The sequence below is a fragment of the Triturus cristatus genome, chromosome 5_2 (genome assembly GCF_964204655.1).
Source record: "Triturus cristatus chromosome 5_2, aTriCri1.1, whole genome shotgun sequence".
In the NCBI taxonomy this organism is placed as follows: domain Eukaryota; kingdom Metazoa; phylum Chordata; class Amphibia; order Caudata; family Salamandridae; genus Triturus; species Triturus cristatus.
The window spans coordinates 200,837,222-200,860,209 of NC_140588.1; the positions used below are offsets into that span (position 1 = coordinate 200,837,222).

The 22,988-nt window shown below is 42.2% G+C and overlaps 1 protein-coding gene across 1 annotated transcript in view; it reads right to left on the reverse strand.

Moving 5' to 3' along the window:
* BLOC1S4 (biogenesis of lysosomal organelles complex 1 subunit 4) overlaps window positions 1-22,988 on the reverse strand; it is a 75,107-nt gene that overhangs the window by 12,693 nt on the left and 39,426 nt on the right. Inside the window, exon 4 of the mRNA XM_085606990.1 lies at window positions 12,398-12,532. Coding sequence (XP_085463116.1) covers window positions 12,398-12,532 — 135 coding nt within the window. The remainder of the gene's footprint in view (window positions 1-12,397; window positions 12,533-22,988) is intronic.

Here is a 22,988-nt window from a genome sequence, read left to right on the forward strand (position 1 = left end):
GATGGAGCAAGGACTCGTAGAAAAGAGACTTGCTCGGAGGCAATCTTCTCATTTAACTCCCCAACATTGTATTAATTATGTATTGTGTAAAATTAATATGCACCACATAAAAATAAGGGTCAGAGAAGCTTGCTTATGTGTTTACTAAATGTAAGTAACTCGAGCGAAGTTCTAAAATGGCTGCTAACGGGAATTTTTTCTTGCGCATGCGACAACTGCATCTATGCAGTATGACGAGCTGTCGCTTGGAGGGAAATGCTTGCGCATGAGCAGAAGCTACTAATATGGAGCTTGAAAGCTCACATGCATGGCCTCTGCTTTGCTGAAACTAAACCAACCTATTTTACTAATGCGGGGAAAGCATTAATAAATAAATGGTATTAGAGTAGAGATGGGTGGAATACAGTGAAACCATTAATTTTTTTAAATAACATTTGTCTTTCTGACTTTATTAGTGCGCATTGGGCCCCTCGTGTGTGTCTAGAGTTTGTTAGACATGTGACCCCCACGCATGCCTGTTAAAAATGAGCCAGAAGAGTGACAATACTCTTGAATGCGATCCAAGGATACAAAAGTTACATACCCTGGTAATAAGCACTGAAGACCTCGGGATGAATGGATGTTGACGACAAATTAAAACAAATGTTTCTAATAAGATGTGAATACAGGTGGGAATAAAGCTTTAGAATAAAAATTAAGGGGTTGGATTTATGAACAATTATCCTGTACCATAAAGGGTCTCCCCAGATCATCGCCGCACATTCTAGCAGTAGAACTGACCTTTTTAAATGGGGAAACATTTGTGATTGTTAATTCTATAACTCGTTTTGTAGAGATTTCGAGAGTGAACATTTGACTGGTCTCGATGTCTTCTTAGAGGAACTTGCACAGGGGAGACATACTCCCTTCAATCTAGTCATAATGGGGGATTTTAATATTCATCGATGTAAATTAAATTGTGTGATGGAGAGGGAGCCCGATGAAGATTTACCACCAATGGTCCATTTTGAACATTCAAGGGAAGGCACCCATCTGGATAGTTTTTTTAGCAAACAATAATTTATACTGTCTAGAGCCGGGGGAAGAAAAAGAGGCGATACCATCTTTCTTTGGTAGAGGTTGCAGTTCCACTATAGACTATATGGCATAATTTCAGCCCCCATATATAAAAATATTCAGGCGGTTAGGGTGGTTCAAACCAGTTTTAGTGACCATAATCCTATTATTGTGGTAACTAAAGGCTATTTGGTCTTTAGGGGTGGCGAGCCAAAAGCTTTGGCTAATGGGGTCTTTTGAACGACGGCCCAGGACCGAAAGATAAGATGGGAGAAAATTGTTCCGGAACTCTTTTTACATGAGCTATATTCTGAGGGCAAAGAGGAAATTGAGCGTTGTATAAATACACACAGTGAGCCGACAGAAGTATTAGAGGCTTATGATCGATTAAGTAAGCTAATTGGTAATAAGCTAACAAGCAAAAAGTCTAAGGCAGGAGCATATGAGGCAAAGTGGTTCGACGCCGACTGTTCCAAAACTCATAAAGCGCTAATGGTTGCCCTAAAATGCATACCTAAAGACCCCGAAGTGATTAAATCATGTAGAAAAGCTTATGATTTAGCTTTAAAATGTAGGAAGGCATCACTGAGGGTTCAGGCTTGGGATGATCTAACACAGGCGTGCTCACAAGCGGATAGTGCAAAATTTTGGAAAGTGGTAAACCGCTCATTTTTAAAGACAATAAAACAACAAAGTAGAATGTGTCATTCCAGCTGACAGGTGGGTTGGCCACTTTGAACAAATCTACTCAGAGGTTGTTGCAGAACCTATAGGTCCCTTCTGGGCACCTAGCCCTTTACCCCTAGACCTGACTGTGGACATAAAAGAAGTTCAGAAAGCTATTGAAGGTATGTCCGCCAGGAAAGCCCCCGGTCCTGATGGGATACCGGTGGACCTTTACAAGTCAGATGTGGGTGTATGGGTGAAAATTTTAACTGGAGTGTTTAATGCAGCCGTAAGGGCCGGTCAACCTCATTCATGGTCAACGGCGGTGATATTGCCAATTTTTAAAAAAGGAGCCAGGGAAAACCCGGGATGTTATCGCCCAATTTCTTTATTAGACTCCGCAGCAAAGATCATGGGAAAAGTAATTTTAGACCGCTTAGCGACCTGGCTGGAAGAAAGGGATGTGTTATCAGAACTACAATTTGGTTTTCGTAAAGGGAGAGGCACAGTAGAGCAATAAATGAACCTACTCATGATTACCAGTAAATACACCCTAGCTAAAAAAGGACGTATGTCATTGGCTTTTATGGACTTAACGTCCGCCTTTGACAGGGTAAATAGGTCTAAGTTATGGCACTTATTAATTGATACTGGGATGGACATGAACTTAGTAAGTTTCGCGCTTTGGTCCCATCTCAATCTAACTGCCTCAGTGAGATATAACAAAGATGACTCCCTATCTAATGCTTTGAAGGTCCAAAGAGGAGTACGGCAGGGTTGCATCCTTGCCCCGGTCTTATTTACTTTGTATATTAAGAATCTGGGGATGGTATTGTCCAACTCTTGCCTAGACATTCCTAGAGTAGGTTCTAAATCTATTCCAGCACTTTTATATGTGGATGACGCAGTTTTAATTGCTAGGACCCCAAATGCATTGAAATCTTTAGTTAACTCTTTTATTGATTTTATGGTAGCCCTGGATCTTGCAGTTAATTTTTAAAAATCACACATTATGTCAATGGGTTACTCCAAAAGGGGAAATAAATCTCTTTACTGTAAAGGTGGAGTGCTAACCAATGTGCCCACTTATCCATACTTGGGAGTATTATTTGACGATAGGGGCTCCTTTGTAGCACAGCGCACGCTAAAGAAAAATATTTTGGTAAGAGCGACTGGAGCCTCATTGGACTTCACTAGAAGATTAGGTAGTAAACCGATACAACCACTGCTAAAAATATATAATGAGAAATGTGTCGCAATGACAGCGTATGGTAGTGTGGTGTGGTGTTTTAAGGATTGTAGTGAACTCCAGGGGGTAGAAAATAACTATTTACGAAATCTCTTTGCTGCTCCCCCTAGCATTTCACCTTTTATCATCCATGAGGAACTGAGACAGGGCTACTTGACAGACAAAATTGCTGCAGCACCCCTTCTATGGTGGCTAAATATTTGGTCGAAAGATAAACCAAATCTAAACCAGACCATCTTAGAAGATTGTATGAGTTTGGATGGAGCCATGGGAATCCCATGGTTAAACTATATTTCACAGCAGCTTTCAACTCTTGGGCAACCAGAGCTATTTAAGAATCCTAGGAAGCTGCAACCTGAAAGTGTGAACAATTTAAAAACTCAATTTCTCACTAGGAGGCAATTAGATAGAGAAACAAAAGAACGTATGAAACCTTTGTGTAGATATTTTATGGTTTTAAGTCCTGGCATTTTAAGTCAACCATTTTGGTCTTTTGTAAATAACCCGCACCACCGCTTTATTTTATCTAGGTTTAGATTTTAGTTGTATTCATTGGCTCCTAACCGTACCTAAAGGCTTCTCAAAGTTAGGCTCTCTGCAACCATGCGCATGTGACAACTTCTCTGAACAAGATATTTTGCACTTTATGTTCTTCTGTGGCTTTTCTACTGAATTGAGAGTTAAATAAATTCTACCACTTTTTAAAGATTGCTATTTTGCACAAGTTAGGCCAGCACTGACCTACCTACAAATGCTTTCTTCCCCCTTCGTTTGTTATGGGGTTGCATGTTTTCTGTCAAGTGCGATCCGTAAACAAAATAATATGGTGGGCTTACATTCATGATTTGGGTCATTAGAAAATGTATGCCCTTTGTGTCTCTATAACTTTCTCTATTTTAACTTACAACTTCAATGTCTTTTTAAAAAAAAATGTAACATGTACTTTTATGGCCATCATGTGGCCGAATAAAGTTTTAATTGATTGATTGATTGAGTGAACAATGAGTTGATAGACTAAGATGACACTTAAGCACGGTGTGATGATCTTCCCCCTTGCCTGTCCAATCAGAATGTGTATTTTTACGATATTGAAACTTTAATGTGTGGTACATGAATATCAAAGGGTATAATTGAGGTAGTCTTAGTTAGTCAGACGGAGATTTGCTGAATGCTGCAGAGCTCGGGATGCTGTTGGAGTAACGAGAGATGCTGATGAAGAATCGAATGCAGAACCATCTATCTTAAATTAATTGATTTAGAAGAAAATCGCAGAAGAATTGCGAGGAGGAAGAGAGTGTTAGTGAGGGGTGCTACGCAATCGTCGATTTTAGAGAGGTCATCTATCCTGTCCTGAATCGTGTCCTGAAGCCTTTGTCGCCTGATGTTTCCCGAGGGACCCTTAACAGCCCTTTGGCCAGGGGATTGGTTTTCACACCATCCTAGTTAAACATTATTTCCGTGAATGTGCATATGTTCTTTTCTCTCTGTCCTCTCCCTTGTGAGCATAAGTCATTGCAAAAGTACAAAGTATGTGTTTGATGACTGATTAACCGAAACTACTCTCCTATGATTGACAACGACTGTACTGTACTTTGAAATGGTTCACATGAGAATAATTTAGATAAAGATTTAAACATTTTCCTGAGTCTGTGGTCATTTCATTTAATGTAAGAAGATTATTTATGTAATTTCACCATCAACTAGTTCAACTAATGGTCCATCGACCAAAGGAAAGAACTTTTTGATCAGTGAAAGGTTAGTTGAGAACAAGAGGTAACTAATCTTGAAATTTCAGTAAACATTAACTTTGACTCCAGCGGTTTTTACCAGGCTGTGTGTATGTGTGTTTATGGGCCCAGGTGAGTATATGGTATTGGAGTACCTGTTGCTGGTACGCAGCTGGATCACCAACATGCTGTGCATTACAACCAAACAACTCCACTTTGGTCTTCTCGCACTAGAGGACACTGATCCAGAAGTCAAATGGTTCATTGAATTGCTGTTTGCAAACCTAAGGAGTGCAACAGTGTTCTTTTGGGAGAGAGGGGTTATCTCCTTGGTTACCCTTTCACAAATGCCCTACCAATTCAACATCTTCTGAATGGCAAAACCATGAACTCTAAAGTTTACCGTATTGGCAGAGGACTAAAGATACCAGGATGTAGCTTCTGGGATCTTTACTCTCTAGGAGCATCATACTGTCTGATGGCAGGGTTTATTTACTGGGACGCCCACTCTTGGGTAGATTGGCAACCATCTTGAGATTTCTTTTTCTGTACATATTATTTTTCACTGTTGAATGAAGGACTTCATATTGTTTGGATATGGCTTTTGCATCTTTCTTAGACTGGTGAGCTGCAACAATTCTTTTTCTGAGACCATCACAAATACATTTTGACCAAGGCATGATTTATTACCACAATGGGAATACAGTCCAAACATGACGAAGTTCCGCATTCTATATACAGGGGCCACTGCTTCCTAATGATCCTCTGATTTCAAGTTTCTTCTTAACTGCCATGGAAGTGGTAAGGGTGCATTTACTTTTCCACACAGGGATTCCGAATGATCTTTTGGTTAATAATTATTGACAAAGTGAATTTTTGTTTCTGCTATTTGTCACTGAAGGTTAAACTCATCTATTGCTGAAACTGGGGCAGGACTAGATTAAGGTTTGATATGTCTTAGTGTGCCAGCCAGAACAGGAGGTAATCTCTTTTTCACATCACTGTACCCATCGTTTGGAGCAGAAACTGCCAGGTGTAGGCAGAACAACCAAGGCAAAGGCATCTATACCTGGTGACTGGCGCTGACTTTTTTGGATAAACAAGCCTATGGCACTCCAGAAGCACATTTATTTGCTTGAATTGACAGCAAGCATGACACTGTAGCACCCAAGTCATATTCATTTCATTATACTCTGAATATACGAGAATCAGGTGTGCGCTTCCCCCCTGTCACGTTAAACTCCAGAAGCACAGGCATGCAATATCAAACCCATACAAGCCTTTGTTCTTCCTGTGTCACTGGGGACAGATCTCATATCTCCCTGCATTGTATATCTAGTCTTCAACAAAGGCTTGAAATCGGACAAGTGAATTAGTTGGACAAAATATGGATATGAAATTTCAAATGTGGGGATGCAAAAATTGCAATATACAGCACACAGACACCTGGGCTTGCAAGGTAGGTGTGTGGTAAGACACCCAGCCTGCAGGATATCTGTGTATTGCTATACTAGGCTATCTGAAGCTTTAAACAAAGATGTGACTGGTGGGAGAGAGTGAAATAGAAATGGAGGTGCTTTAAGCTTCACAAGCTAGGTGATGGGCAGGATGCAATTTGGCCATTTTGGGGTTGCTTGGCCACCATTGAAGGCAGATTAACTGAAAATGTGGAGCTCTATCTCTTGGGGCGCTCCAAATGTGCATCTTTGTCCCATCCCTCCTTCTCATGGCTACACTTAGTTGTCCCCCATCAAGAGTTCAAGGAAGACAGAGTACCAGCTGGTGCACTCCTTGTTACACTTCTTTCTCAGTTTCTTTACCCTCCATCTCACAGTGCCGTGGCATCTTGGCTTTGAATCACCCCCCATGACCTCTAGCTGCTGCCTCCAAAACTCCATCATGTGAGCTCCTGGAATTCTGAGAAAGTATATCACACTGACAGCAATGCGACCAGTGCCTGAAGTGTCAAGAGTACAAGCTGCAGCATTGTGCTAGTGTAAAATCATGTGGGTGGCAACTTGTACACCTACTTCAACGTCAGCCTTTGGTGCCTACCAAAAAGAAATGTTCAGCAGACCATTTTCAACCAGTTTCCATTACCGATTGGTGGTCATCCATCAGCTCAAGATATCAGTTGCTCATTCTTCACCTTGGGAGGAAATAATGCATTTGCCCAGAGCTCAAGAATAGCCAATTGATTGCCAAAGAAGTAAAGAGTCCCGCCTCCAACACGTCAGTTATTTTGAAGCAGTTATAAAAACATCTCAAACATGCTGTTCATGACTACCTAAAAATTACTGTTCTTGGTTGAGGTGAGAAAACCATCAGCACTTTCTGAATGGTTGGCAAAGTATCCTAAATGGGATTCCCAATTCTTCAGGGAGTCATCCTTTACTATGGTCACTTCAGGAATCTTGCCTTTAAATGGCTTGTTTACTAGACGGTTCCAACAGGGGCGGCTGGTAACATTTGAAAGTGGTGAGGCGTAAGATGATTGGCATACTGCACCGTTGTGAGCGAGCGATCCCTAACCATCATAAGGGGGGTTCGTGGGGTTCTCCCCACCCCCGAGAAAATTTTTAAAAAAGAGAAGAAAAAATGGTGCATTTTCAAGCAAATTTGAGAAAGCAGGAAGGTTAATAAAGCAATTGTGAAAGTGCAGTTATTACATTAATAAAGAGATGTCATATAACATAGGTAGCTGCTTATTCAGTATAACCACAGAGCTTCATAACAGACTTCGAGATACAATGCATTTCTGAGTAACTCACTCACAGATGTTTTTTATTTAACAAACAACTAAACTGGTCGCAAAGTAGCAGCATTCAACATGGTTTACTTTTTGTAAATGAAATCAGCACGTCTCTCTTTAAGAGCAGCAAACTTGTCAATAACTTTAATGTTAAAGTCCGGGATTTTTTGAACTAGCTTGCTCTCTACAGAGAGCATTGCCAAAGCATTGAGTCTTTCCCTCAAGCATGGTGTCTCCCACTCTCCCAGTGTCACTTCTCACGTGTCATTGGGTGGAGGCTTTTTCACCCCACCCCCCCAATCCGGCTGTCTCCTGTTCTACTGGAATTCTCCCAACCCCTGCTATTGTCTGGGTTCTCTGTCACTGCCACCATCGCCTGCTGTCTCTCGACAATTAACTATCTGCTGTCTCACTGGCTTGGTGCTGCTCTCACAGCCTCAACACGTTCCCCCTTACATGCTGGGCGCTCAGTCACCACCCTCACTTCTGCTGCCTGTGTTGTATTTCCAGTAACATGCCCCCTACCTCTGTGAACTGTCACTTTTCTCTTTACCCATCACTTTCCCAGAATTCACCACCTTCACCTGTAAGTGGCTGTGAGCTGCTCTATCGGCGTCACTCTCTTCCAGTGACACTCTCACTTTCCCATCATCTAAGAAACCCTTCCTACCTTATCTCTTTCGCTATCTCAGCATCTCCCCACCTCTGTCACTGGCTGGGTGCTGCTGACACTGCCCTGTGACTGTCTCTTGCTGCCCCTTCCATTGTCTGGCAACCCCCATGCTCTCCGCTCTCCCTATCTTGCTTCCTCTTTTTATCTTGCTATCTCTTCCTATCTTGTTGCTGTCACATCCATCTTGCTTGCTATCCCTCCCTACATCTCAGTATCCCTTCCTCCCTCGTCTCGTTCTCTGTCTCCGCACCTCCATTCCCTCGTCATGGCAAATGACAAGTAGTTACGACAGAGCACATCTCACACAAGAATCGGAAGAACTATCTATCTATAGCGCCTAATATGTACCGGTGATTGCAGGTGGTGGGCGCTGCCACTCTTTTAAGGTCCGGGGCATATTTCTCATCATTGGCCTTTACCCCCAGAGCAAGAGAGAAAAGTCAGTTAACCGGGGAATAGAAAGAGTAGGAAATAGTGACATAAGGGAACAAGGGTGCGGAAAGGAACGTGTGAGAGTAACGGGGAGGGGAGGGCGTAGATTGGAGCAAAACAAAGGGAGGCAGTCAGGCAGAGACGGCCGGGCGTGGACTGACACACAATTTCAGTACTTCCAGGAATAGTGTACTTTCCTACCCAGGGAAAACATCGTTGTTCAAAGAGCGAGTAGGCAACAAAAGTAGGGCTTCACTGGCAAACACTGTACTGTGGCGCTAGTGCGGTGATGTGAAGGAGTCGAGTTGGCCTGCTGTGCTGCGAGCCTGGACGTCACCACGACAGCCAGCGGCAGCGTCCCGAAATGGGCAATCACTGCATGGCTTCACATGAAGTCACACAGTGATTGGCCATACATAAGTGCGGCTGCGGCAGTGCCACCACCCACGCGCGGCACCCAATAATGGATTGCCTGCCCTTCTGCGCGGTGGACCAGCCAATCCTGGCGCTGCATGCAGTGTCAGGATTGGCTAGGGGGGAACAGTTACTCTTCGCCCATATCAGACCCGGGGGCTGCGGCCCTGGCTGCTGCATGAAGCAGCACCCTTGGGTCCCTCGTAAGGGGAAGGTAGTGTGCGCGCATGTTCGGGCTGGTCATAGCCCAAAAATGCACATGCACACTACTGCTGCAGCTGAGTCTGGACTGTCACTCAGCTGCTGCAGCCCAGCCCCACCCCCTGGCTTCAGCGCACTCCGGATTCAGTCGGGCGTGTCCCGGTACTACTAGTACCGGGACACGCGTATAATATATTCAGCAACAGCGAGACGTGAGGAGCATTGCCAATTATTTATTTAGCGTGCTTGATGGTGGGTCCATGTGGCTTAGTGGGGCTACGCCCCAACGCCCCAATGGACGCACCGCGCCTGGGTTCCAAGGCATCAGTAACACAGAGCATTGTTACACACCCTGCATGAGTTTATTACCTGACTGCATAGCTGAGCACTGCACCAAGACTTAATTTTAGTAACCACATCTGTAGATTCACATGAGTAATAAAGAAAATACTTGCTGTCATTAACCCAAGATGGGACAGGACTAATCTGAAGCAAAACCCAGCCTGTGGAGAAGATATCAAGTCATTTGTAGATAGTTCGACAAGACAAAGGGGGGAGCTCGAGTTGATTAACCAGAAGTCTTTATAAGGAAAGACATGCCTTTGAAGACGAACAGCTTCCACGGTCATGACCTTTGTGAAAACTGTTTGCAACTGTCTAACTGGAACTGCTGTGCTCCAAGTCCTGAAGTTCTGGCTCCTTACAGATCGGGAGAGTATGTCATCATCTTCAACTCCCAACTTCACAGAAACTTGTATTAGGAGTGCAGACTCAAGACCAGACAACTATTCATCACTCTTCTGTTAGTAGAGCATATTGGGAATTATAGACTTCACTCTGCTCTGGGAGTGGAAGATTTTTAATAGCTTCTTGTTCCAGAAGGGTCAAGACCTTTTCACTTAAGATGTTTGTCGGGAAGAGTTTAAAGGGAGGTTCCTTCTGAGAGGAGGAAAGCAACTCCCTGCTTGTACAATTCAATAGTCTGACTGTTCAGAGGCAATCTCTTTCAGTCTCAACAAGTTGTCCAGCAAGAGTACAGAGTCTGTTCAAATCAGACCCATGAAAACATTTTGGAGTGGAAGAGAAGAAACTTTTTTGCCTACACCTATTTACTTCGTCTTACCCGTCATAACTTGGTCCTATCGGTCACGGGCCCGAGAAACTGTTTTCATTGTTGTGGTTGACAATCCCTTAATTATCTGGCTCAACAGTATCCCAGAATTTCAAGTACTGCTAATTGAACCACTCTGCAAGGGACATAGGGCCAGATATACTAGCCTATTCTGCCAGCGCAAAATTACAAAATAGGAGCATCTGCAACAGCAAAATATATTTTTGTTACATAGAAATACAATTTTAAAAGGCCGGTAACAGTTTACAGACTCCAAAAATGGAACTGCAACTGGATACCGAATCACAACACAGAAGGGTGTGTTGAGGGTGTCACTTACAAATTGCATATGTATCAATGATTTATGACCGGCATTCCAGTCACAAGCCCCTGAAAAGTTACTCACTCCCAAGCTAGGGTGATAATTAATTTGCAAACGGAAAGGAGTTCCCTTTGCCCCCTTACTCTTTGTGAACTCTGACAGTGGACCAGTGTCGACTCTCAGAGAAATCTTAAAAAACAAAAAACGTATTTTTTTTTATTTTTTTTTAAATCAGCCCCACTTCCTTTAGGAAATTGGTCTGCCTCAAAAAATAAATAAATGTATACATAAAAAATGTTTCTTTATTTCAAAACAATCACAGACATGGTGGTCTGCGGACCCTATGCAGGCCACCATTCCTGTGATTGTAGCCAATCAGACTGAGCCACAGTTTGTGGCCTACATAATGATTCTTAAGTAGTTATGTTGAATCGCAACTCAATCAGGTTTGGAATTGTGTGTGCCACTAGTACATAGGTAAGTTTGCAAAATTCCATACTGGTTGCAAACAAAAGGGAAGGAAATTGCAGCCAGTATGATACTACATCTGGCCCACAGTTCCAAGAAGTGACCTGTGGCTAGGTTTTTGAAGTGTTCCAAGTAATTATTTGCCTTTTTCTCAAACCGCCTTTAAATACCCAAAGCAATGTTCACGTGTGGTAATGAAAATGTAGAATACTTCATCCAAGCATAACCTCCGAAGACCATGCCAGTGCCAATCCAGTGAGCTACTGATTAACCTTGTTCAGACTGGAATGAAGGGCCTGCTGCTTTGATGCACCCATCCTATTGCAAACTGGTTGGGCAAAGCAGCCGTGAAAATGGCACATCAAATGGTTTGCATCCTTCTCCACCATTTCCCAATAGGCATGAAAGTACACTGGATAGGAGATAAAATACATTAAAGGCTACTAGGGTCAAACTCCCAAATACAAACGATTTCTCCAATAAATTGTCAAAATTCTTCCATTTCATCAGGAAGAATGGGACAGCATTAGGGCAAGATTTAGCTGATATTTGCACCATCAAACTAAAGATTTTAGTGTGCCCTGAAGAACTGCTGGCCAGACTATTTCCTCGCCACCTGTCGGTACAACCAGAGCAGAATTTGGTATTTCCCATGCAACTATGATAATGTTGAGGAGGGCCTCATGAAATGGCAGTAGAAGCTCAGATGGCTGCAACAAGGGGGCAATAATCCCAGAGTGAGGTTAGATTTCTCATCAGTGCAAGACTGAGCGCCAGGAAACCGCTTGGTCACAGTGCGCTCTACAAATACTTTCAACTTCAACTTCAAGACAGGTTCAAATCCAGTGCTCTGGCATATTTTTTTTAATGATGTAAATGAAAGCAGCTATACTATGTGAAGTAATGAACATCACTTTTGCTCTGCTCAGACACTCATCTGGACCTGTAATGACAGAAAGAAGAGGAATGTTTATGCTTGCTCGTGTACAGAATCGAATTTGACTCAAAAAATCCTTTTCTGATTGACGACATTAACTGTCTGGGAGAACAGATCACCCAGTCTGCGTTCCTGTCGAAATAAGGGTACGTTCACCTAATGTCAGAGGAGCCTCCACCGACTCCATACTTGTAACTCCTACAAAATATATTACAGAAAGACAAATTCAAATTTGGGGGGCACTGAAGAATGTTCAAAGACAGAAAAGAACGCGAGCTGTAAAGTGCAGACTGAGGGCAGGGGTGAGCTGTATGAGTCTAGTTTCAGACAGGTGGAACTGCCACAGTTGTCATTTACAAATATCATTTTCTGTTGGTCATTATACTTACAGTGAGGAAGGATGGTGCACTGATGGTGCGCAGGAATTTTTTTATTGGATTCGGAAAAGCTCCAAGGTTTGTTTCTGCTTTGGTGACATGTTCCTCCATTACAGCAACAGTATCCCCAAGGGATTTCACAAAGGTCTGATAAGTAAAGACAAAATAGTGAAATGAAATTCAAAAATTGAATACTGTGAATAAATTCTAGTGTGCTAAACTTACCAAGTGTGCATCGTCATCATGATGGTATCCCTCATGCATTTAGCATACATGCTTTTACAACGTCACCATTAGAACGAACGTGTCGTTACGACGCATCTCTTTAACACGCAAGTCGTTACTACGACTTGCCTTGGGGGGAGGGGGGGGGGGGTGCGGGTGGCACTGGACTTTGGAATAATATCATTTACTATTCCAATTCCAGGCTGCGCAACAGTAGGGAAGGTGTTGGACACAAAATCCAACATCACTCCAAAAATGCGCTCCCTTAAAGCAAGTCGTTGTAACGACCCGAGTGCTAAAGGAATGCATTGTAACAATGTATTTGTTCTATTGCTGCCGTTGTAAAGGCACAGCATGATTCCGGCTTCGTATTAAAGGATGTTTTCCGGCAAAGGAAACCTGACCTTTAGCGCACATATGTTAACTACCACAGGAAGTCCATAACCTAGGTCTCCTCTAAACTTTCTCAATGAGAAATTAGACTGAAGATTGTAATTCTAAGCATTGCCACCGACAGGGGCTAATAAGGATTGTAAGCACAAGAACAAATGTCCTTCACTTGAACAGTTTGGTTTGTATGTTTTCAATTTTCATGTAAATTAAACTTTTGAGGCACAGGCTCAGGCTGTAAAATGAGTGTAGCAAAGCAGAAGCTTACCATTCACAACACCGCTGCTACGTCAACAACTGATTAAAGGAATACTATGCCACAACCAGCAATACTGTAAACGTGATGTTTGTAAAAACCGGTAGGGTTTGAAAACGCAGCATCCAACAGCATAAACATATTGACCATATGTTGGATTTCAAAATAAAGTTAATAAAAATATGCAAAAGAGAAAGAATGTTTTCTTTGGCAGGCTGAAGATGAATTCTTTTAGAACTAAGCACCAGACACACCCATTTAGCTTGATCTATCAAAACATTATCGATTTTTTATTTGATTTATATATTTATAAAGCGCTTCAAAAGGAGCATCTTGGCGTTGAGCGGAATAGCAGAAAGATCAGGCAGGCATAGCTTGTATCATAGTTACACCAGAGAGAAGCAAAGTGAGTCAGAAGCTGTAAAGATCCAGGTCTTAAGGACCTTCTTGACGAGAGTTTCAGAATCTAGAAAACGTAGCTCTGTGGGCACTAGATTCCATGCTCAAGTTCCTAGACCTGCTAAGGCTTTTCTTCCTTTAGTTTTGTATTTTAATGGGGGTGCAGGGGGTTTGAGCAGATTCGCTGAGGAGGCTCCTAGTGTCCTGGCAGTGAAGTAAGGTGTGAATCTAATAATTAAATATACTGGCTCCGATTTCCCAAAAGCTCTAAAAGTAATTAAAAGAAGCTTAAAAAGGATTCCTTTATAGTTTGGAGGCCAATGGAGGGTTTTAAGGGCTGGCGAGACAGAGTAGCGGCGAGGTAATTTAACACCAGCCGGGCGGCTGCATGTTGTATCATCTGTAGCTTTTTTTGCACCGGTTTGTTTACCCCTGCATACAGGCTATTATGATAAACTAGTCTGGATAAGATCAGGGATACTGCTAATGTTTTCCTAGCAGCGTCAGGGATGAGATCAAATGACTTTTTGAGTGATTTGATTAGATTGACACCCATTCCTGCCACTGACAAGGCTTGTGGCCAGAATGAGAGGGAGGTGTCAAATCTTACACCAAGATTCTTGACTACTTCACCTGTATTAGGAGGGGCAGGCGTATCTTCTGGACACCATTTGACTGGATTAAAGGGATTGTCTCTGCCTATTAACATTATCTCAGACTTATCCGTATTACATTTCAGATGGTTGGATGTCATCCACGGCACCAGGGAGCTGAGGTTTTGAGAGTGTGTTTGGTAGTGGCTTGAACTATGGGTGCTAATTCATTACTGATAGAGGTGATCCATGCATTAAAGCGCAGAGAATCAGTTACAGTATTTCCTGTCGTAATTGGTATAGAAGCTTGTGCTATAGAAGGCAGCTCTGGATTTGCTATCATCTTTGCCCATTTACAACAAGGCAATGAGCTTAAATTAGAGTTCAGGGAAGGAATTTTTTTAAATAAAAGAGTTAATGTTAAAAAGGTTTAAGAGATGGTCAGACTTGAGGGAGTGGGGTACTGACTGTTGGGGAAAGGAAGTTGGAGCAAACCCCATCTAGGGTATGGCCCGCCTGATGTGTGTGACCCGAGACCAGCTGGTGATGTCTGAGGCTTTCTAGTGTTTCAAGGAAGTTGTCCACTCCTGGTTCTTTCCGATATTCTAAATGAAAGTTTAAGTTGCCTAAGAGAGTAAAGTTATGAGTATCGTGGGATAAGGTGGCCTAATGTATCTTATTAATTTTCCAAGAACTCTTGATTAGGGCCAGGGGGACGGTATATCAGACCTCCTATAAAGGAGGTAGAGACATTGATTTTAAAGCAAAAACCCAGGCTTTCCAAGCCTATCATGGAGGGAAAGTCAAATGTGTGCACTGGTAAGAATCCCAGTAAATAATGGCTAATTCTCCCCCTCTAATCTCCATTCTATCTTGCCTACAAATAGTATGGTTAGGTCGGAGGGCTAGTGCAATATCGGGATTGCACCATTCCTTAAGCCAAGATTCTGCAATGAACAAAAAGTCGAGCTGCATTTCCATAATCATGTCATTAATGTCTTGGGCATGCTTACAAAGTGAGTGAGCATTAATGAGTCCTCCCTTCAATGAGATATCAGGGGGAGTATTAGTAGTAAGCGCTGAGCTAGTATCGGGAAAAATCAAACCTGTTTTGCAACTAATGCAGGTTAGGGGCCCTCGATTTTACTTGGTGCAAACAAATATATTTATGAACGGTATTTAAAGATTTTAAAAACTCTGCTGGCATAGGAAGACCGGAGGTCAAATGGGAAGCGTGGCTGGCGCTGGCAGCATTCTGGACGTGGATGGGCGTAGACGGGCATGCCTTTGGTGTGCCCGCTGAGAGCATCCGCTACGCGTCCGCAGTGGCAGGCCCCATTAAATACTGGTGCCTGCCAACCACTAGAGCGCAGCAGCACCAAGATATCAGCCCCGAAACAGGCCTTCCTCCACCCGGAAGAGTAGTGTTAAAGTGCAAATTGCAGGGAAAAATTTAACCGGGCTAAAAAAGCTAAAGTGACTTTAGGAGCAACAAGCTCCGAACGCTAAGACAAACAACAAACAGATTCAAGGTAACTTTCCCATATGGTAATACAATGACGTTTCCTCCGAGCAACAATAACAATGACTTAAATATTTAAATTAGGCAGTATCAACTTATAGTAATCAGGCAGTATCAACTCATAGTATTTTATTTTATAGAGCAGTTGATCCTTTTGCACATAGGAGCACGGTCCTTTGTACCCTCTAGAACAGATAGTGTTAACACTTCAGTGACGAACACTCTTGCTTCTAGGTTGTCGCCTACTGCAAACTCATGAAACCCTTGAAGGGACCAGAAAAATGCTCAGCAACTAAAATGTCTAGCTGCAAACGAATCAGCACTGTATTACAACCATCTCAGTTCCTTTCAAGGGTCAACAGAACAGAATGAGATATACCAGAGACCGCAATACCAAAAATACCACTGCTATGTCCAACTCACTCTTCTTCACACCTCACAGGAAGAGATTTTCAACCACAACACATTAATGGAGGGAGGAAATGGAACTGTACAGCTGGTTTCAGGTTAAACAAGCATGTGCAATGCAATAGGTCTCGTATTTGTTAAAGTTAGAGCTGTTGGCGTTAAAAACAACAATGTTTTGACTTTTGCTTTTTATTTGCATTCAGAATCTGTATTTTATTAACACTCAAAAACGTAAGTAAAAACATGTTACTAATGAAAAAACAAACAAGCTTCTTAGCTATATAATCATACTAGGGAGCATGACATAAAATGAGCGCATCTGGAAACTAACATGCTAGAGAGATTGGCCATTTTGAAGCATGTTTTCCTTTCCCCGTCGCTCGTGCTATGAGTCACAGGGGTCCCATTTTCCCTTGGGAGCAGGGTTGGATGGTCTATCAGGAAGGTAGTGGGTACAGAGATCTCTCCTTTCATTTCTTAAACATACAAAAATACCCTCATGGAACTGCAGTCTTCACGCCATCTTGCAAGGAAAAACAGACATTGCCAGACACAAGAGGCGGGAAGTTAAAGAAGATGAAGCCAAGCTTTCATTCTTATTTTTTAAAGCCAAGAAACTTGTGCTCTAGAAGCTGTAATTGCTCGCTTCTAAACAAGGGAGAGGAATCAGCAGTGCCACGCAGGTTGTAGGGGAGAAAAGAGCCCTAGAAGCAGGAGGTAGGAGGAGGTAGATGCATCCCAAAGGAGCGAAGAGCAACTGTTCAGAATGAAAACAAGCTGAGAGGGGCGGGAGGTGTTGACCTGGGAAGGCAGGGAGATTAAGGTCACTGGGAACAGCAGCAAGGTCAGACAGAAAGAAAAAGTAGTGTACTGAAAGAAAACATATGGCCCATAGTGAAAGGTTCCATGTAGCAGGGGCAGTCTGCAGGTGGGAAAAAAACATCCCAAAGGCAGAACAAATGTTTGCAACTGACCAACTAAAACAAAAGAATGTGTAAAGGCAGGGGAAAGAACCAATGGAAAGTGCTGAGCGTGTTTAAAAGCCCATAGTCTGAATACCACAAGTCTCGAAGAGACGGCGCAAGCGCTGCCTAGCAGAGACCTAAAAAATGGTTCTCTGAACCTTCTGGTTAAAATAAGCATCACTTCTACAAGATGCATCCACAGAAAATGGCTTCCAAGAGGTTATGGAGTAACCCTTAAAACTGCCCTGCAAACTACCTCCATATGCACATGGAAGGAAAAACTCTTGAAATAATTTCTAGCAGAGTATGCCTTCATCCCACCAAGAAAATACAGAAGGCAACTTTTGTAGCTAGTAATGATGTATACTCTTACTCTCAATCCTCTAATGGTATAGACGTTCCATGTCCTGATGTGATAACATTTAAATACAGGACTAGAGGCTGACAAATCTCTTCTGCTGCAGAGGAATAATTATATCACATTAAATACTGAAAGGAAAATTTACCCATAGATGTGAAAGTAAGACCACATTTTTTTGACCAAAAGATGAATGTAGCAAAAACCAAAGGAAATGATGGACGGAGTGTTGAACATTGCAAGCACTCACCCCCAGTCAACTGATCTGGGTTTAATCCATCACCGTTCTTTAGCCCACTCTGCCACCCCAGTTCAGACATGGCCATATGCAAATCAGTCTGACCCTGTGCCTCATGGGAACAGTCCAGCCCAAACTGCCAAGCCATGTCTTCCCTGGACCGGAAACAAGCTTCCTAGGACCGGTTTCTGGCATTTCAGCCGTCTTCAGCCAGGCTTGCTTGAATCCAGTGGCAAAGTGAGCAAGGGACTCACGTCTGAGCATACCCTGCCAACTTATGGCGAACAAAGCAAAAACCAAAGGAAATGATGGACGGAGTGTTGAACATTGCAAGCACTCACCCCAGTCAACTGATCTGGGTTTAATCCACCACCGTTCTTTAGCCTCTTTGACTGTCTAATGCTTCTACCTCTAGTACTTACCTGTTGCTTGGCACTGGGTTATTGATGAAGAGTCCCAATCAGTAGGGTCCAACCTTCCCTTTATTTCTATCCGGCTACAATGGGTTATGAGGTTTTGTCTCATAGAACATCTCAGGGCTTCAGAACAAGTTAACTACCCCATATTGGCTCAATGTTATCGCTAACACCCACATAATTTGGACCCCGGAAACCCTGCCGGTGGGCCCCTTGCATGTGGAAGGTTTTTCTTCCACATTTAAAGCACCAATACTGTCACCTACAGGCCGTGTTAAAGGTGGGTTTCAGATGTTGACTTCTAACTTGCTGTCTTTTACTTTACTATGAGTATAGCCTTTACCTGGGGGGGATTCATTTGGTCCTAATTGACTTTTAGAAAAACGTGTTTGAATCCGCTCGCAGCAATGTGGTTAACACTTTGGAGGTTGATTCAGATGCATTTTTATTATCAAAACTTACCTGTAATTGTATGGGCTGATGATTTTAACATTCGCAAATGCAGCCACTCAGCCAGTCGAGTGTTGGTTTTTTTTCAAACTAGGCCGAGGTTAGCACTTCTCATTTCCTACACTGATCCTATGGTAAGGCTTTAAACTCTCTGATCCACAAATATGATTTGTTGCTGATAGAACACAATAATATTTTTTGCAACCAACAGATTCATACGTTCCTGGGAGAGGCGCACAGTCCACAATAGATCATTTTCTAATTAGTTCTGCAGTCAATAATTTAGTCTTACATATTAGGGATAAGCAAACAGATGTAAGTTATCATAACACTGTAGTGCTATCAATGACCCTTTACGCAGCGTGCCCTATTGCCTCTAACTGTGTAACTAATATCATCCGTCAGGCCGAACGGAGTTTGCATCAGGAGTTCAGGTGTTGAACCTACGCGTGTTCTGTAGGAGTTGCTAAACATTAAGGAAAATGAGTTTGATCTTTGTTTAGCCCCCATCACGGACAATGACAGCCTGGTCTCAACTTTTTAATCAATTATCTTTTATTCTCTTTTATTGCACCCTGCCAGGAAAGGGTCAAGTGATAAACATAGTTGGTTTAATTCCAGATGTACAGAGGCATCCAAGCCGCTAAGAAAATATTATAACGCAGTGCTAGCCTTTGGTAAACAAGGATTTAAGGGATAAGGCCTGGTCAGATTTGACTGGGCGGCAGAGACTAATGATAATATCCTGTTCTGGAATACTGTAAATGCACCTTTTTTGAAGAGTTATTCTATTCTGAATTAACATCTCATGTAGCTTTGCAAGCTTGGGTAGATCACTTTAAAGGCATCTTCGACCATTTGCAGATATGTCAAGGTCTAGCCCTCAGACCAATGCAGACATGAGCCCCAATTTTATGAGTAGCCTGGCTCTTGGAATTCAGACTGGAAGAGGTTCTTTTTGCTTTGAGAGGTTGTGCCATAATGGGTTCTGTAACCTCTACATGGGTTCACTCCATTATTGTTCCAATTTTTAAGAAGGGGGATAGGTCTAACCAGAGTTGTTCTTGCCCCATTTCCCTCCTGGACTCATCTGCAAAACTCCTTGGAAGGGCTGTTTTTCAGAGACTGGAGGACTGAATTCATGAGTAATAATACGGGATTGCCTAATGTGAGACTTTGCCTTTCAAATTCGGTGGCTATCCTACATTAATGATACCCTTAAGCAGATATTTAGTTTCCAGGGCTTCAGGAGCCATCCAGAATTCTTATGCTCCAGAAGCCAGAGATGAAGGCATTTTTTTTCCTATGTGGGGGCTGGAAAGAGGCACAGATGATGACAGGAAACCAATGGTTGCCACATACCGGTCGTACAATCTGCCCGAGGGTTTCCAACTTTCCTTGCCCTTGGTGACAAATACGCAACACCGTTTTGTTCTGACTAGATTACGGCTGGGCACTGTAAATCACTTTGTGTCTTTCCCCATTATTAATCAATGGCAACGAGTGTCCGTTCCGTGCCCACGTGACAGAACTTCAAAACAGAGCACTTTGCACTTTAAGATTTTTTGCCAATTTTACTAAGTTTAAAAAAAAAACGATTTCTATTGAACATAATAACAGAAATCACAGTGTTGCAATGCATTTCTTGTGCTCCACTGGGTCCCCTGCAGTGTGTTTTATTGCTGCCCCTCACATCTGGAGTGCAATACGTGCTAGGAAAATAATTTCTGATTCATTTTAGCATTATTCTGATTGTGGGTCATTAAGCCTTGGATGTATTTAAAAGTATGTTTCATGATGTATTGTATTTTAACATTTGCTTTTTGCACATATCAGGAATCACAGTGTTGCAATGCACTTCTTGTGCACTATGGGGTCTCCTGCACTGTGTTGCAGGGTTGATTCTTACATTTGGAGTGCAATACGTGCTAGGAAAAGCATATCTGATTAATGTTAGCATTGTTTTATTTGTGTGCTACCAAGCTCTGGATGTATTTTAATGTTCTAGCTTGTTTCACAATGTTCTGTATGTTAACATTCGCTCTTTTATGGACTTTGTTGATAAGTGCAAAAATAAAGAATTTGAAATAAAACAACTAGCTACAAACATGTCTGTCTTAATATCATCCCACCGCTGTTTGATGACAGCATTAAAAGCTACACAGCAGTGCTGCATAAAAGTGTGAATCAATCACCGTGTAATGGTGCTACAGATGTGATTATTAATACAATTCCACTAAATGCTAGAAAAGGACCCTTGTTGCATGAAGGGTGCGGCTTAGTTTCGCCTGGAAAGTCTTTCCAGATAAAGTGTACTAAATACTTTCCAGTTAAATGAGGCAAGCAATATAACACAATTGTTATGTGGATCTGATGTTGTGTGATTAAGTATGGCCTTTCTGACATCCTTTGTGGGTGACGCCCTTTCTTCTCCAGACATTGGATTTTGAAAAGTCAGAAAAGGACTAGTCTGGTTAATATGAATTGTAGAAACTATTTTGGTAGGAATTTCCAATTTGTCCTCATTGTCACATTATCCCTTTGTAGCTAAAAGTACAGCTTTTCTACTGTAAGTGCCTGTGTCTTACTGACTGAGGGGCAAGGAGCTAACAAAAAAACTGCCTTCAATGTTGGATGTTGTTTTAGGTTAGTTTAGGCATTGGGTCAAAATGAGGTTACATTCACCTACTTAAAACTGTTCAGATTTCATGTTTTAAATGTTAGTAAGCACATAGTATTCAATGTATATGTTATGTAATTATTTCCACAAATGTCATCATTGTTCTGTCAGAGGCTGCAAAGTCTGGTAAATATGAATGATGACTTTAAATGTCAGTATTCTCCTGGGAGAAGGGATGGCAAATGCTCACAGTGTCCATCTACGCTTGCAGAAATGTCCTCTTCTTGGTTGGTTCTGGAGACAACTACCCTAAGTTGGTTGAGGAGCCTAAATTATTTGGATAACCTTGTTTATACTGTTCTGGTTTGTTAGGAATTACACTTTACCAGCAAATAGTTCAAATACGAATACACATGTATGGCTTGCCACCTTCGACGTGCTGCCAATACAATTAGACATTTTGTGAATATCTGGAGGTCGACTATAAGAAACTAGGGTTGAGCTTTGAGTTGATAATAGCTTACTCCAGCCCAAATCTCAGTTATATGTTGTGTCTGAGGTGCATTAGGAATTTGAAACACATTTCTTTAAGAGATATCTTTGCTAGACTGTCACATCTTCTAGCATGGATTGATTTCCAGTGCCAGTCATCTTGAACATCAATGGCCTGAAATCTTTGTTCGTTGACTTGCGATGACGTCTATGTCTGCCTTTGGAATTTGGAAAAATACAATGAAAATGAATTGATTTCACTTTCTGTCGCATATCTTGCACGCTATTTTGATCAGCATATTCTGTACCTCTTCCAGTCACAAGGAGAGATGAACTACTGTCTTTTGTGCTTATGCCTTATTTCTGTTGGCTATTGAACTAATTGTATAACAACAGCCATGATATTTCCCAGTAGTCAGAGGTGAGTGGATCATCCTCTTGCAATTATCCACACACATGTCTCCCAACCTGAATTGAGGGGAAGAAATACTGTCTCACTTGACTGGCAGAGGGAGCATTTTCCTGGACTTGGTCCTCTTCCTCTGCTCCTCCCATGAAAAGGTTGGTGACTGTTGTACAGATATTCCCATTTGTTGACTGCCTTCTGATGCTGTAAGTATGCTTATTCTTGACATCCCTGCGCCAGACGGTCCTGTGATCTTCTTTGACTAGGAGTTGCCATCCTAAATTTTCCTCTACTTTCCCAATCTTCCATTGGCTTAGGGGTCTTGCTGTCATTTTCATACTTTCGTAAGACTCAAATACTGGACATCATAACGTGTTCTCCGAGGATGTCTATAGAGCCATGCAGGTCTCGCTACTATTTCCACTCAGGGTTATTTGTTTCACTGGATCAATGGGCTAATGTAGCGATAGGCGAAATGGATGGTATGGATCATGGTTTGATACCACAGTTCGGAGCCAGCAAAATCATTTCACGTTTTTGTATTCACATTGACTAAGGCGGTAAGTTGGTTATTAGAGTAGGTTCACCATTTTTAAACCAGACGCATGCGGTTTACCTTTGGAGTTTACGAGATTTCATTTAATGACCTGTTGGTCCAACACTGACTGGTATGTCTTCTGCATGTAGCACTTTTTACAACACACAGTGTATGCGTAATATAACACATTAGGAGCCTTTGCCTCAGTCTTTCACTCACTTACCAATAAAAGTTATTACTAATTGGCCAAGTGCTTTTTCTTTCACAAGCCCTCCTTCTCCAGGCTATGTTTGTAGACAAATTGAACTTGTTTAGTTAGGTGGTAGG